At 43.2% G+C, this 17,634-nt stretch overlaps 1 protein-coding gene across 2 annotated transcripts in view; it reads right to left on the bottom strand.

Annotated features, from left to right (window-relative positions):
- GNAI3 (G protein subunit alpha i3) overlaps positions 1-17,634 on the bottom strand; it is a 30,479-nt gene that overhangs the window by 8,557 nt on the left and 4,288 nt on the right. For both annotated transcript variants that reach the window (XM_067531878.1, XM_067531879.1), the window contains exons 2-4: positions 6,668-6,710; positions 6,416-6,557; positions 4,125-4,282 (exon numbers count right to left, since the gene is read on the bottom strand). In XM_067531878.1, the coding sequence (XP_067387979.1) occupies positions 4,125-4,282; positions 6,416-6,557; positions 6,668-6,710 (343 nt within the window). The remainder of the gene's footprint in view (positions 1-4,124; positions 4,283-6,415; positions 6,558-6,667; positions 6,711-17,634) is intronic.

The following is a 17,634-nucleotide window of genomic DNA, read 5'->3' as shown; positions in this document are numbered from 1 at the left end:
GTGGATCTGTGACACAAGCTCTCACCACACTTCCTGATGTGTCATCAGCTGCCCATGACTTGACAGATGTGGTTTGCTCTGTGGAAGGTGGCAGCAGCCACACCCATATAGCATTGTCGGGCAAAGAAGTGCTTTCTACAGAGGGAAGTTGCAGAACCCTAGTGAGTTACAAACTACTGCTAGAACTGTGCACGCACAACTTCTGTATAGCACTATTGTGTAGAAACCGTCAGCCTGAAAAAGGAAAAAGTAGAAATGCAAGGAGAGAAAGTGCGAGAAGAGAATGATGCACCAGCAGATTTCATATTAATAATCCAGTTTTCCCACCACCATACTGGTAAAAGTTAAGACATGAACTAATCAAACGTATCTACCATTCAATGAACAGCTGTGTTTACCCTGATATGAGAGTCTTCCTATATATTTCCACCTGGTTTAACAAGGTTCCCTTTCGGGAGGGAGCATCCAGGGCTTTCCCTCACCTTCTTAGATAACTGCCTCACTGTTTTTGACACAAACATTTGCTCCCTACCTCACTTGTGGAGGAAGCTTGTTTTCATGCTCCAACTACACCCTGAAAGAGTGGGCATCAAAAAGATGCAAGTCCTAAATTAAGGTTTCAGCACAGAGGGGGTGACATTTTCATAATGAAGCCCAGGACTTGGTTCACCACTGAAGCTTCCCAGGAGAAGCTGTACTAGTTTTGGGGCAGCTCCCCAACGCTTGAATGTCCATAAAGCTCCAACCTGAAATCAAAATCTGGCAGCTTCAGGTTACTCTGAATCCAAAACTCAGGAGGAACCTTGAGGCACAAAGGACAACATTGATTTCCCACAGCGCCGCTCAGGAGACAGGCAGATTTTGGCAGGAGACGTCAATGAGTTGGACAGAATTCAGCTGGTGGCTACAATAGATTTTTCCCTCCTCCACATGATCACAAGAGCACCGGGGGTGGTGTTTGCCTAACAATGTAGTCATGTTTCCTTTAACCATTGGGAAGAACTGTCACAAGGCCAAACAAGCAGCTAAAAGCTCAAAGATTCAGACAAAGCATTTATTATGGAAGAGGCTGTAGGATGCTGAGTAGTCACAACCTGAGCTAAGGGAACAGTTGTCACTAACATGTCTCTAGGGAAAAGCAGAGAGCACAGAAGATTGCCTTCTGACTCCACACTGTATATGGGACCACTGAACTACAAGTTTTCTGGAAGGCCTTACCAAAGGGCCAACACTCATAAGATACGAGAACCAGGGAGGTACAGAAGCCTTCCAACCTCTGGCTGGAAGCATGCCTTCACAAGAGTCTTAGATATTACTTTAGTTAGAGCTACTCTTACTCACAACCAAAGAACATCCATTCATCCCTTCTTACATAGTCCTCGGTAGCCAGTCCTTTCTGAACAGAAGATAGCATTCAGGGAAAAGAGCCACTGGACAAAGTTCCAATGTGTCAGGCATTGAAATAGGAGATGGAATTGCTTGGATGCAGAGATCAGCTGGGCCTTCCCTGCTGTGCTTAGTTGAAGTTAGGGAAGTGCTGTGGTTAGGTGAAAGCAGAAATGGATGCACATGATCTCCAGAATCCCCAACAAAGGGAAGGGCAGATTTTTTTTCAAGTTTTCCTTCTCAAAGACTCCATTGCGTCAAACTGAACGTGGGCCATGAGCTGGGAAGAGGTCAGGAAATCCCTACCAAGGGCTGAGACAGCTCAGGTGAGAAGAGCTGCAGTGCAGGGAGATCAGTTCCTGCAGTAGGGGGAATGAAGGGAAGGTGTGTCCTCCTTTCTGCACCGAGGAAAGCCAGGGGGAGAGCAGATGGGAGCTGTAGGTTGAGGAAGTGCTTAATTCTGGCATTTCCCAACTTTGGGGTGATTAGCTTTGCAACTTTAGCATTCGTTCCTTGTAATTTTTCTGTGCAATTCCCTAGGTTTTTTTTAAAAAATGAAAGAACAGAAATTCCACCATGTGGGATCATATTAACACCCACAGAGGTCATCAGCGGGGTTGGAACCATTAGATCTATCCCACACAGACCTCTGACACTTGATAGCTGCACTAAATTGTCATTCTCTAGGTCAACCTGCACCAGAGCAGGATGGGACACTGCCAGTTAGAGGGTTTCCAGATATTTACTGATAGCAGACGAATGGTGGGACTCAGGAATCTTGTGTTCCAATCCACGCTCGAAGAGTGTGTGCATCAGCGGCCACAGATGCTTCTGCTCATTTCCCCTCCTCTAGTTCTGTCTCTTCCTCACCCAAGCCAATCCCAGTTCTCCCCACCCCTCAGCCAAACCGTCTCTCCTTGCCCCTGGCCTCCAAGGATCCCCATCTCCCTACCCAGACTCCTCGTTTTCTCTCAAAGTAGTCATCGCCCTCCCTGCTCCTTGACCCTGTCTCTTTGCCCAGCCAATCCCAGTTGACCCGGCAGCCTGGCTCCTCATCAGATTAGTGTCCCCTCCCTCCCTCCCTGCCTCCTTCCCCCGTCCTACTTGTTTCTCAATTCCAGTCACTTCTAAACCACCCCACCGACCCCTCAGCTACTCATTGATCTCAGCGTCCCCCTTGCAACATACTGACTCTCAATCCCCTCACCAAGAAATCTGTCTTCTCCACCCCAATTCCCTGTCCACGCCCCCCATCTCTTTGTCCCAATCCATTTCCCTGCCATCCAACCCCCCCCAAATCCAGCTCTGGCTTTTGAATCAGGCAGCTTCCTCTATGGTACGCTGGTCCTGAAGAGGTGGTCATCGAGAGCACAGGACAGAGCGTCCCCCTGCTCACAGTTCCAGGGCCCAGATCTGGACTGGACATGCTCCCCAGCAGCCCAGAATTGCAACTGCAGGGAAACTCCTGCTCAGCACGGACAGAATCTTAGGGAATTTAGAGACGCCTTAGATTTTAGCAGCTTAATGAGCACATGCAAACTGCAATCTTTCAAAGTCTTCTAATTTGCTAATTTTTGATGGATTTTCTCAGGCTGGCAAAAATCACCCCCACCAAATTTCAAATCCCTGCAAGGGGGCACTAGAGCTTTCCAATAAAAAGGTCACCAAAAAACTTCTGACACCCAGCATTGAAAATTTAAGCCCAAACAGCTAAAGTTTGGCAAAGTTGTAAGCAACTGAAAACAAGGTCTTATAATGGAAAACATCATGCTATCTAGACAGAGAGAGCTACCAGCCCTGGCTAAAAGACAACTCATTTTGCCTGAACATTGTTACACCAGATGAGAAACACTAGAGGAAACCTGGTAAAAGTTACTAAAATGAAGAACTACAAGGAAATGGATTTGCCAGTACTGGTTTTAAGATCTCGCAGTTAAATGCTGTTCATTACATATTTGACAGCTTAATTAGGAGTCTAGTTTCCAGGAAATACTAATCCTTACTTTAAGATTGAGGAGACCTCAAGTCACCTTCCAGATAAGCTACAACTTGTCTCACTACCTTGACATTTACAAATGCAGTGAGTTACTTTTCCCCGGGGAAAGGCAAACAGACAAGTTAATGTATTCATGAAATTAGAAATCCAGATAAGTTTTACATGTGATAAGGGAAAGACAGCAATACATTATATTATGGAGGCAGTCAATTCCTTTCCTTTTCATCATAAGATTTACTTTGATCAGCTAAAGCAGTGTTTCCCAACCGGTGTACCGGTGTAAGCAGGTGTGCCATGGAATTTTTTGAAAAACTACTTGAGGAGTTCTAGACTGGGTCATGAATATTCATGAGTTCATTTGGAGACTATACGGTGGTGTGCCTCAAAATAAATAAAGGTACCGAGGTTGGGAACCACTGAGCTAAAACACAGAGTCATAGAATCATAGAAACGTAGGACTGGAACGGCCCTTGACAGGTCATCTAGTCCAGTCCAATGCCCTGAGGCAGGGCAGACTTCAGAGCTAAGCCCCTCCTGTACCAGCATATCCCATACTGCCCATTTACCCAATTTAGGCACACACTTCCTAAACTGTGATTTGTACTCCCATTAAAAGCTTTCTGGCTGCCCTTTCAGTGCCAACGTGCCCATTGCTCTCCCCACAATACAGTCACGAGGTACTTTTTGAGTACAAGGAGTGTGTTTGCGATGCTAAACTCAAGGATTAGTAAAGGTCTCTTACTATGATGCCGAGTCATTAAGTTGATACTCTCTCGATCTGCTGAAGCAGGCTTGTACCCCGGGATCTCTCCATAACCGTTTAATCACTCCAGCTAGCTCAGGAGTCATCACGCCTTCCTCTGCACTTCCAGCTAATACGAACAACTGACGGGCATCATCCTGCAGGAAGAGGGTGAAAGGAAGATTTGGTAAATACTACATTGTTAACACTCCTACAAGCTAAAATGCCGTTTAACCACCACTTAGGCCATAAATACCTGCAGTGGCACCAGTGATAGCTTCCTGAAGCAATTATTGACTGGCATGGCTAGATTCCCCATCCCACCCCATCTACCCACTCTGTTAAATCAATATTCCTCCTTCAGCCAGAAACACATGGACTGAGCAAGAAGCAAACTGCTCCTCTGGTGCGCAAGAGCAAGTGGTTTCAGGCAAGCAGGATGTGTTAATCAGAGGGGGCTGGGGTCGTCTGTGGCATACAGCACTCCTGTAGCACCGCGAACCTTCTCTTCTGAGATGAGGATCGTAGTCCCAACGTAGGCAAAGTTTAACTGTTTTAGTAAGGTACGTGGGAGCAATGAAAGCCTTCAGCATTACATTTTGCGCATGGCACATCTCAGAAGTGCTGCTGGCATTTAAAAGGACAGTGCTATACAACAGGCTACTGAAGGAATTAAAGCCTTTCCTGTCAAACTACAATTTACAGTTTATGAGAGGCCATACACTAGAATACCCCAGCAGGGAAAAATCCAGTGTCAAAAGCAAATACCGGATGATTAAAGGTTTAGAGCTTTGAAGAATTGTCATCCCCTATAAGGACTGTCAGAGGAGTCCTTGACTGCTTTCTTAATGGGAACATTTCCCAGGGAGAAAGGATAAGAACTGCTTAGAATTCCACTGTTTGTTTGCACTGGATTACATGAAACACTTGCCAGAAAATGTAATATAGGCTCTCGCTTTTCTATAGGGAAATTGCAACTGAGAAATAGGCTGACCTACATTGAGGTTTTATGATGCAACTTTTGTCAGCTCTACTTAAGAGGTAAGGCTTCTATTGCAAGGCTTTTTTATTAACCCAGCAAGTCGCCCACCTGGAGGAGCTGGCTGCTGATGCTTACTTTCTCCTGAAATCAGTCCTTAGAACACTGCGGCAGGGCATGGAGTTAACGAACAACCAAGTTCAGCCAGCCTGTAGGGTAATGCCCAGATGCCACCTCTAAGAGCAGGTCACTGCAGTTGATGGGTACCTGGCCCAGGTGTGAGCACCATCACTGCAAAGCCTCACCCAAGTTACAGTGACTTCACAGGTGCTGCGCTCCTCGGTGTCTCACTAGGCTAGCTGGGGACATATCCCCTGGTGCTTTAGGCTGCAGTACACTGACATGCCATACGATTCTTTCCCAGTAAGTTGTGAGAGGAACTGTCTGTCCTGGGCACAGAGGGGAATTGTGCGAAGGCACTGGAGGACTATCAGCACTTGACTGCATTAGCCTGGATCATCACTGCAAAGTGGGCAGGATACCAGCCATAGTGAATGCAGAACCTGGGCTCTAACCTCACTCCCAGCCATGCCAGCTAGCCCAGGGTGAAAGCGCAAATGAATTCAGGTCAGAGGCTTGTGTGTGGGGACACAGACAGATCATGAGGTGAGGTTTAAACCCACAATTAAGTTATTTACTTCCTGCTCTTTTGTATCTGTGCCACCTTCTCAAGGGTCTCCTGAGATTTCCCTCATTGCTTTCCGCACCCACAAGTCATCAAAGAATAAAGAAGAAATGCCAGGAAGCTTGCTAGATAGAAGGGACCGGGGGACGGGGGAATTTTAGTGATATCATAGAGGAGGAAGCTGTATGATGTGGAAAGGAGTAAGTCAAAAAGTTATCTTTGTAACGCTCTTAATCATATTTAAGTTGTGAAAACTCATTAAAAACTATCTGATTTAGATTAAAAATGTAAAGGGACATAACTTTCTGAAATACTACCGAACACTGATGCAGGCGGCCAAGTATTTTAAATTAATCCATAACGGTGTCACTGCATTTTTAACAAAACATGAGCTGAATAGGAGTATTCTTTATTAGAAATCAGTTTATAAAGTTATCGAGGGCTCCTTAATCTTCAATAAAATACTCCAGGCAGGGTGTCAATAATACTTTACAGATTATCAGATGTACTCCACTACTGCTATCTTGCAGTTTAAAAATATTTCCACCACATGGACTGAACTTCAGGTCTCCATTAACATGAGCTATAGTACAGAAGCAAGCTAAAGGAAAGAAGTCAAATACTTACTGCTCTGGCTACTTCCCCAAAATCTATCTTTAGCCTTCCCATGGCTCTTATTATTGCAATGATGGACTGGATAGTATTGCTGTAGACGACCACTTTATATTGTTTGCATTCTTCCTCTGAATAGCCATCCTCATGGATGATCCTGGAACAAAAAACAAGCCATAATCATAGAGCCAAACCAGGAGGGACAATGCTGATTTCTCATTACATCTAATACAGAAATGCAATTTAAATGTTTGGGCTTCTACTTACTTCATCTGCTTCACAATGGTGCTTTTACCAGACTCTCCTGCACCTAAAAAGTACAAATGAACCAAGTTTATTTCAACTTCAAATTAAAACTAAGAGACAAAGTGAGATGTCACTCCCCATCTAGATGTTGATTGGATTGGAGTGAAGAACTTAGTTGTGCAAACTCATCAGTTAAAGATCTCCATAAACAGCTATTCCCTGCAGTGAATCTACCCCTGACAGTGGCTCCCTAGAGAGACCAAGCAGTTGTACACAAAGCTCAGTTTGTATTCTCAGCTTGTTTACTAATGCTTACAACTAAGAGCTCATCTCTTCACAGAACAAGGAAGGTTATACTCGGAATTTCCAGAGTTCTAACTACTCATTTACTCTGCCTGCCTGAAAGATAGGACTATAAAATGGGGAGGGGGAAGGGACGGTACTTCAGTTTGTACACTCGCCTATCCATCACTTCTTCATGCAACAGTACTCCAATGATATCCCCAAGGCAGTGCTCCCACTACACACATGAATTTGAACAGATGGATACAGAACAGCGTAAGTAACAGACATTAACACTTTGAACTGCTAAGATACTATTCAGCCAATGATCTCAAAGCACCTCACAAACAGTAAGCCTCACAACCACCTACTGAGGTAGGTCACTATCATACTAATTTAAAAGTTTTTAAAGTTGAGGAAGCCTAGGACAGAGGTTACGTGATAACCTAGGTGTCTCAGTGAATTGGCAGCAGAGGAGATTCAACTCCTAGGCCCCTGCTCTAGCCAGCTAACTATTAATCAATACAGCTTCCCACGTGCAAATGATAGCCCAAAGAAGTTCAAGATTTCACCATGGCAAATATACCTGCACCTATCCATTATGCATAGAACATGAGACAGCCAGGTTTGAAATGATTAAGTTTATATTCTCCATCATTTCCCACTAGGGTGACCACCTTTTCAAAAGGCAAAAGCAGGACACATGCAGGAGACCGACCCCCTCCACATCCCCACCCTTTCTCCCTCTTCTTCCCCCTAAAATCCCACCCCCCTGGCCATGCCGGAAGCCAGGATCAGGCCACCATAGGAGCTGCAGAGGGAGCCCAGGCTGCTTTGGGGAGCTCCGAAACCCAGACCTGCCCTGGGTCAGAGCCCGTGAGCAGCCCCCAGGCTGTGTCCCTGCTACCCCAGGGAATGCCATCCAGGGCAGGTTCAGGATCCAGGACGCCCGGGCTCTCCACAACGGCCTGGGCTCCCTGAGGCAATTCTTACTATGGCCCAGATCTAGCTTTTGGCCTGGCTGGGGGGCAAGGGTGGACCCTCATGGCAAGGGGGGGGGGGGGCGCTAAGACCCACCTCACCGCCCTACCCCCACCCACAGGGAGAGGCTGGCACTGCCCGAGTCTTGGACAGACGTGGAGTGGCATCACAGACAATCTGGGACAAATGCTGTCCCAGAGTCATTCAGCCTGGGATCGGAAGTTGAAGTCTGCATTTCAGGACTGTCCTGCTCACCCTATTTCCCACTCCAGTCTGGACCACAGGTTTCCAGTCATGTGATCCTTTGCGATTCAGAAGCCAATATGCCCAACACGACCATGCTCTCTTCCTGACTTTACTCCACTTGGTCTTGAGGATAATTCCTAGCAGTGCAAGTGGGCAAGAAGAGGGGGAAAAACTGCTGCAGAGAGGGAAATCAGATGGCAAACAACAGCCACAGTAATATTCCAATGCGTTAACCTGCATTTACATTTTGTCTAGTCTTAAGATCAATCTTTAGGTTCACTTAGTTTGCTAGTTCTTAAAAATCAAAACGATGGACCATAAGCAAGATGTGATAGAAACCCAGTTTACTGCCAAGTTCCAGCATCACCATCTTGTGCACCAGAAGTCTGTCTTCCTGGAAGAGGAGGGTCTACTGAAACCCTCATCCAGATTCCATTCTGCAGCAGTTTATGGAAACCTAACCTAAAATAGCAATAACAGTACGTTTGTTGTAATGATAGGATAAGACTGAACTAAAGAAAATTCCTTACAAGTCAGATCATAATCTTGTTTTGCTTAAAGCAGTCTCAAGCAAGGAAGCCTTCTTCCTCATTTTAGGACAGCGGTCTGGAAAACTGAGAACAGAAGGTTCCACAGATAAAGAGAAGTGAAAGTTTGCCTCAAGATGATCATCTTGGCTAGATACCAGACCTCAAAGCTGTGCCACCACCAACTCAAAAATTTGTCTTCAAGTGTAATTGTTGTTGATTACAGTAGGATGAAGAAGCTTTGCCTTCCCAGAAGTCCACAGACCTAGCCCAGAGTCATTTTTACTACTTGCCTCTGGAATGTTCTACTTTTAGATACTTTGCTTTTCATCCCGGAGCATCGCACAGCGCTTTACGAATGACATGTGCACACTGCTGAAAGGCAGCCCCTGGAGAGTGGAGGTGGCAACCAGCTCTCAGAGCAAAGTGCACAGAAGCAGAATGGCGGGTAATTTTTAGACAAATCTGCTGGAGCAAACCCTTGCCCTCCAATAAAGAGAGCCACAGGTTCTAATATTCACCCAGAGCAAACAGGACATCAGTTTAAGGTCTCATCTAAAAGACGCACACAGTAAATTATAGAATTTTATTATCCGCAGAAGGCTGAAGAGATCCTTGCCTGGGTTTGAACTTGTGGCTCACGGGATTCTTAGTATTTTAAGACTGATGATTAGACGACCCAACCTTCTGTTCACGTCTAGCATGAGTATGCCAGAACATCTGGTCTCCAGAAACTTAGTAATTATGTCAAGTGAAATCTGGACTGTGTTATATGTTCTTGTCACTATAGATATAGCAGAAGATTCTAATGCTTCCTCTGGGAGATGTGTGCTCCAGAATAAAATTCCAAACAAAACTTTTGCTAGATTCAAATAGAGATAAAGAGGACAGCCATTAATAAAGAAAGTGCTGTATTCAAGTTTAGTTATTACATCCTTAAGAGTTCAGGAAAGCTGAACTCCAAGAGAAAGTTCCATGACCATGGTTTGAAAGGGTCACTCTGTCCATTCTCTTTGTTCACGGTACTTGACGTTACATGCTGCTAGCGGAACCAGGAAATTGGCAGCGTGGATTTCTGAAGATTAGAGATGTGACTGATTATTTTTGCATAATGGGTAAAAATTACTTTGTGTTGAATTTTACAGATGTTTCAACTTCACTGAACTTTTTCCAGTTCCTTTATCATTTTGAACAGCATAAAATGTTGGGCTGGTCTGGAAGAGACTTAACATTTTCAAGCAAGTGCTCTTAAATCTCAAGGTACAAATGGAGATTAGTTAGGGAGAAATGGAAAGAGCAAACATACAACCACCTGATTTTCTAAACAGTTATGCCATAGCCAAATACAAGCAGCTATTCATGAATTATGGAAATATTGTGCCGATTTGAATAGGGAAAACTGCTGTTGCCCTGGAAGGAGAATGCCAAGAAAATAACTGTGCCAGAAATTGAATGGAGACAATACCCGCAGTCTTTATATAGATGATAAAAAAATGTATTTTTTCTGCCATGTGTGACCTTGGCAACAGGACATGCCAACAAGTCCATTCTTGGATTCAACCACTTTATTCAAGTCTACCCACAGGTAATACAACAGCAATTCTTCTCAAAATTAGGTTTCCCATTGTCTGCCAGGGTAACTTTATGCTCAAGTATATATTTCCCAATTGTCGTTGAGATTGTTTCAGACCGAACAAGTGGCCATAATATTGCTTTAAAACCCTTGGTGGCTAAAAATGGTAGATACAGACCAGCTTCTCCATGCCTCAGTGTATTTGACAGTAGGTTGACTCAGTGCCTAAGGCTTTAACAATGATGTTTAAAATGATCAAGAGGAAGAATGGATCGTATGGTTAAGGCACTGAAATTCCAGAAATCTGGTTCAATCTGCACCTCTGCTACAGAGCTTATGTGACCAGGAGCAAGTTGCTTCACCTCTGTGCCTCAGTTCCCCATCTGCATGGCATACCACTTCCTTCTCCCGCTTCTTGAGTGACTAGTTTATCTAGATTATAAACTCCTTGGGCTCACCTATTGCTATGCAATTATACAGTGCCTTGCACAACAGAACCTCTAGGCACCTCTGTAATACGAAACCTACTATGGAGTATAGGTCCATCAATGGCTATTAGCCATTGCTCTGAAGTGTCCTTAGATTCCACTTTCCAGAAGCTGGGAATGGGCAACAGGGGATGGATCACTTGATGATTACCGTTCATTCCCTCTGAACCTGGCATTGGCCACTGTTGGAAGACAGGATACTGGGCTAGATGGGCCATTGGTCTGATCCAGTATGGCCGTTCGTATGATCTAAAACCACTAAGTTTCAAAGGAGAAGCCTTAATTCATGTGGTAGTTCAGGTACATGCATTCTGTATAAGTTTTACTATTGAGCACATGTTAATTCAGGTTTTGTTTTTTTTAAGACCATACCAAGTTAGAGTGTAAACTCTCTAAAATGCTCAGAACTGATCAGAAGATGCTACCTGTTTGCTTGTCTCAGAATCCCGATTTGGATAGCAATACTGATAGCTATCCCACAGGACAGGAAGATTGCTTCCAAGGCAGGTTGTGTATTGCAATCAGAATCAATTTGTCATTAGTCTGGAGGTGGAAGAAATGCTGATTTAGATGCATTTCGTCATGAGCAGCTCTGTGCTGTTGAGACAAAGTACCAGTAGTTAGTTTTCAGCTGTTCTGACCCAATCCAAGGCATGAAATAATGAAAAGCAGTTCAATATTTTAAACAGCATTTCATGTGGCTCAGCCTCATTTATCACTTACACATCAAAGACTGAGATACTTCCGGATCAGTCAGAGACAGTACAGGATACCTATCTGGATTCTGCTGCAAAGACAAACAAAGGGCAAACAATGGGAACTGAAAGAGGACTTTATACCGGATCTCAAAGTAAGTTAATTCTCGTCAAGATTATGAACATACATCTTCCACAAAAAAAGATACTGAAAGTCTGAAAAGCACTAAGGCTAAAGAAACACTTAAAAACTTCAGCTTTCACAGATGACTTTAGTAATGCTCCTTTAAGGATCAATGTGATTTTTCCTTACTAAAATATCTTCCATTTAGTAAGCTAGCTCTCCTGTTCTCTCTCCCCTGTACTTCAGTTGCCAAAATGGCTGCCTATCATTTCTGGGCAGTGTGTATTTCAACAGAGATGACATCAGAAATGTTATCGCTCTGAGAACCTAGCTGGTGCACATCTTCCACTCTTCCTCATACATTCAATAAAGATATTTTTACGATTAGGCCTAAGAATTTAGCAGTTCCAGTAATCTGTACATTCCCATTCAGAGTTTCCACACTGGAGAGGAGACGACGATTCATTTTATTTTGACAGTGATCCTCTATACTCCCCTCTACAAACAGGGCTGTATTTTACTGGGCTCAAAAACAACTGGAATTCAGGGCATTACTTAGATTTTTTTTGCTAGTGAAAATGTAAGTGAGCCTGTTCCTTTTACTTTGATTAGAATAGCTACCCACAAGATCACATTTCAGCATGAGAAACCAAAGATGACTCTGGTTAACCAATTTCAGAATGGAGATATTGTGATTATGTGGAGAATGATGCATCTGACCCAGTGGGTTGCAGCCCATGAAAGCTTATGCCCGCAGAAATTTGTTAGTCTTTAAGGTGCTACATGACTCTAGTTTTTGCTGTACACAGACTAATACGGTTAGCCCTCTGGAACTTTTCACTGTGGAGAATAGAATCCCAATTCCCTTCTTCAAAATTAGCAGTAACAGGGCTCTATCTGCATATATTCAAATGAACCCCAGGGCTCTGCTTGAATATATTCAAAAGCGCAAAAGAAAAGCTGACTGAAAATGAGAACTCAAGTTACCAAACAATGGGGAAAGAGCCACCATAGTAATAGGTTGAAGTTTAGCATTGAAGTTTAGCTTGTTTAGAATCACTGTCTTCACTGCTAGGTTATCTGGTATTCAGGAAGCCTGTGGCAGCATTGCATTAGCTCCTGATGGAAACCAGGCCAAAATCCCAGTGCACCCACAGGGAGAAATCCACTCCACCCTGCCCATAAAACACCCAAGAGCTTGCACCAAGGTCTTGAAAGGGATATTCCATACATCGTCAACTATGAGAACTTGTATTGTAGGGCTTATTTCATCATTATGCTGAGGGGTAGAACAGTCGGTCTACCTTGAGTTACACATTTCTGTAACAGCGATTTAAGATCCCATAGGGGATGCCTACACTGCAATTAAAAACCCCAGGGCTGGCCTGTGCTGGCTGACTTGAGCTCGCGGGGGCTGTTTAATTGCGGTGTAGATGTCCACGGTCTAGGACCAAGCCTGAACATCTACACCACAGTTAAACAGCCCTGCAGCCCAAGTCTGAATCAAATGGCTTGAGCCGACCGCGGGTGTCTAACTGCAGTGTAGATATACCCAAAGAGGCTAAACAACGGCCCTTGCACAGAGTTCTCATTGGCATCAGTGAAGACCATTTCACACAGCAGCTTCACGATCACCCCCCCATCAGTAATAGCATTGGTGGGTGCATTTACGCAAAGGGAGACATCATCAACCAACTACTTCCTTAAAGGAAGCCAGACGCCTTCCTGTAACATGAAGAAAAACCCAAACAGAAGAAGTCTGTATTGTTCAGTTAACTGGGAAACAAACAGCCCATCAGCAAACCACCAAGAAACAGCTTTGGATGACAATCAGATGATTGGGTGTTTCAATATTCTGGAGACAGAAAATTAAATAAATGGGATAGTAACAAAAATATTTAAAGCCACCCCATTCTCCTGGGTCAGAAATTAAATATGCCTATTAGATACAGGCACTTTACCCAGTAAATATGAGCAATCATTAGTATAAAACTCTTGTTGGGAACCAACTTAAGACTACATGAACCAGGGTTGCGAGAAGAAATGGAGCGGGCAAAGCTTGCAGGGTTTCAAAGTTTCTACAGAGAAGCCTGGTTCTTGCTGAGACCACTTCCTCCTAGAAACCGAAAAGCCATTCATGGGTATTCCAGGTGTACGTTTGTGGGAGGCAAGGAGGGGGACAATGACGTGCAAGCAATGGTGCTATGGCAGCCAAGCAAGAGCTCATAGAGGGTTTCTAAATTCTACAGGCATCCATGCACAGTTTATACCCGCAGCAACAGTCCATATTGGGTTTCTCTCTGCAAGCCTCCTGTGGGCAAGTTTTGCAAAGTGCACCAGACCATTGCAGAAATGGGGAGCAGGGGTGGCGGGAGGGGGAACCGCTGCAACTTTTGGAGAATTCTGTGAAGTTTACTGAAAACTGACAATTTTTCACAGGTTCCTATTTCCACCAGGAATCAAACTTTCGTTTGATTTCATCAAGGGCTCCTAAATACATGTGAGATGTCAAAGCCCAGCTGTATTCGAGATAAGAGATCATGTGCTAGATATTTTAAAAAGTTCTGGCACCTTTTTTCCTCTAAGGCCCATAGGTGAGAAACAGTTTGAGTTACCTCAAATTTTGCCAAATTCCCCCGCTTTGGTCACAGGCCATGTGCATGATCTGAAACGCATAATCTTTCTTCTGGTATGCTATGAGGGGCCAAAATCAGTCTTATAATGCTGTAACAAGGTTCCAATAACTCTGGAGAGACTGTCTTTCCACAGTATCTGAAGAAAAGTTAGGAGTGTGGAATTATGAGTGACTTAAGTCATCAGACACAAAGGGATGTTATCCAACTTTCTCATCCCTCATTCAATGTCTCGCTCTAGCATGTGAACTTGAATACTTCCCTTCGCATACACAGAAAGGCTCCTAAGGAACATTTTCCAGGACACCGCTCTCCTTATTTAAATTCTGAAAATACTTGAAGGTTTAGAAGTAGCATTCTTTTCTCTAAATCAGCTACAGCATTTGGAATCAGCGTGACTTGCAATAGACTTTTCCATGACAGAACTCGAAACCATATACTACTTTAGGACTGCTGCTAAAGCAGACAAGGTCCATGGCAGAGGAAGTGAGGCCATCAAGAGGAAGGCAAAACAGGTCAGCCAGCTAGACCTACGTCAAACAGGAGGGGGCTAATCAGATAGTCTGTCTGATAAACTGACTAGCATCCACATTACTCCATTAAAGGTTGAGGTGATTATGAAGGAAGGAAGTTAATCACAATAATATGACAGGATGCATCACACCAGCAAACTTCTAAGTCAGATAGGATCTCACGTCAGAGGCCAAAGGCAAAAATACTACATCCACCCAGCAATGCAAGACACCACCACCTTTTCTGTAAAACTGTTAGATTAAAAAATGGCCCTGTGCAAACAATTTGTGCATCTCCCCTACCATTAACTGGGGCAGCAGATAATCACATGCATTTATTTCTGCATGCCAACAAATTTATTTTTCAAAGATAGGAAATTAAATACAATCATTTATGTTCATGTAACACTGACTGAAAATTCACAGCATCACAGTAATCAGCATTAGTATTAGGCACAGAATATAGCATTAGGTCGTCCAAACCATCTCAATTTTAATTGCATAAGCCAGGTTATGGGACCATAACACCATATATGTATCAAAGTCAAGACATGAAAGTTAACACCTATACATTCAAAACACTGCACATGGAGCAAGTTACTGTTATACTCTTGACTTTTGTGCATTTAAAAATCTTCATGGTAGTGTTGTATTAACCCACTTTTTACTTAAGGGATTGAATGTGTAATAGCTGCCTCAAGACTTCTGAAATTACACTTGATAGGGTGACCTGCAAGAAAACTTGGAAGTACTCAGCATTGTTACGATGTATTGTATTTGAACATAGTGGTCATGCCTGACAAATCAATCAATGAATAAACTAAGTAGAACAATAGCCAATGTGTCCATGCCAGCATAAAACTAGGCTAGAAACTGATTTTAGAGTTCCACATAATACTAATTTCACAAATGAGGTAAACTTTAAGGCAGGACGGCCAACAGGAAGATGAGAAATGCTGAATTCAAAAATTTAGATAAAATTTACTTCATATGTGGTGAAAAATATTACATCTTGCAACCTTTCAAAAATATTTAAGTAAAATGCATAGCAGCCTTTCATAAAAGGATCCAGACACATCAAGACAATACATCTTAGGAAACTTGATTTAACAAATACTAGGGTTCACTAGACAACCTGCCCACTAATTAGAAATATTGTATATGGAACTATCAACATTACAAACAGCTTTTTAGATAGAAAACCGCAAAACAGGACACTAATTATTTGGGTGTGTGAATGTGTCTAAACAAGATGATTTGCCCTTAATTCAAATCTAAGAGTCTTCTGTGGAAATGCTTTAACCAAGTCTGGGAACTGGATTAGAACAGTCATCCCTAGACTCAGCTAAAACAAAGCTAAAAGCTGTGGGGTAGAGGTTTCAGCATGGTTACAGGGATGAAGTAGGGTCTCGACTACATTACAATTTGTTGTAACCAGTTCAGCTTTATAGTTTTAGAGTAGACAGGATCAAAAGTGCTGATACTCTTCCATGATTCTCTGAGGAAAGAATACAGGACCTCATTCTATTCTAAAGTTCTGCAGCATAATAAAGTTGCTTTAGGAATCACTTATTCCCTTAATAGCCTATGAGCATATCAGCGAAAACGGGATATTTGATTACATTGCAAGGCTCTGTGAATTCAAAAACCCAGAACTATGTGCAATAATATTCAAATGCAGCATTCATCACTGCAACAGTTTGAACTTGTTACTAATCATCACTAGCTACAAAACCTTAACGATTAAAGTTATGTACAGCAAGAAAATGGAATCCATTACAAAGTAGTAAAGACAGACAGAACTTGATTTATAGCAGAGCAATTGTTAGTTTCCACATTATTCATGAACACTGACAGCCAAGCACACATCTATAGCACACAAAAGTAACCACAAATGCAAAGAAGGGCTTTCACAAACCTGATAGCTTTATTACTCAGGTGTGTGGGATTTAAGGGCCTTGTCCACAGCTGGAATTAGGACAAACCCTGGTATCAATACGATGACCCTAAAAATGTCTATCTCAGCTTTTCCACACAAGTCACCAATGGTTTATAGACGAGTGGATGACCTAAGACACAAGAAACGAGAGAAGACTGCCCAAGCACCATGGCAGAAATCTCATTCCAAACCTGACAAATTGCACCACATCTGTATTCTTATGCTTGCCTGGAAAACAGAGAAAAGTGGCACCTACACCATAGCACCTACAAAGCCTCTAGCAGTGGATTTGCTCTGACCGGCAGATAGTTTGATGGATCAGGGTTGTCTCCTCAACAGCTAGAGAATTACAGCCCTTCCCATTGTGATGAATGATTAAATGTTTTGTATGTAAGAAATACTTTGGCTCTTTTGGGAGAAAGGGGGGAAGCAGAGGGCATAAAGAAAAGGAGGGCAATATGGAGGGGATGTGGCGATTCTCTGCCTAAATTTCACTGTGTCACTCAATGAAATTCTGGAGGTGTAGGGAGAACATTCCAGAACCTGTTATTTAGGCCTATGAGTTTCCTAGTTGGTGAAGACAGATGGGCAATATTTGTCTTATGGTGGAGATTATCTCCTTTGACAGCCAGGTACTAGCTGCCTTTAAAACACTTCCTGTCTCTACTCAAGAATCCACCTCTTGATGCTGATAATCTAACCCATTATTGACCTGTTTCAAATATTCCAATTTCAGGAAAGAATCAGATGACTGCTTCCCAAATCAGAATGCATCGGATTTCAATGATCCTCTTCACAATTTGGGTTGAGATATACGTATGGTAGAGAAACCAAACTTGTATAAGATGACCTTCTAATACATCAATGCACTGTAATTTGCACTGCCTGCTAGTTTTAGGCAGCGTTTGAGGATTTTGCCCTATGAAACGCTAGATGCCCTCTTTTGGATATTCTGTCCAGAGCTGATTAGGTGTGGCAACAAAGCATA

The sequence above is a fragment of the Emydura macquarii genome, unplaced genomic scaffold, assembly GCF_026122565.2.
Source record: "Emydura macquarii macquarii isolate MOO-44397 ecotype Brisbane River unplaced genomic scaffold, CSIRO-AGI_Emac_v2 contig_3220, whole genome shotgun sequence".
Classification (NCBI taxonomy): Eukaryota; Metazoa; Chordata; order Testudines; family Chelidae; genus Emydura; species Emydura macquarii.
This window is presented reverse-complemented; position numbering and strand designations above follow the sequence as displayed.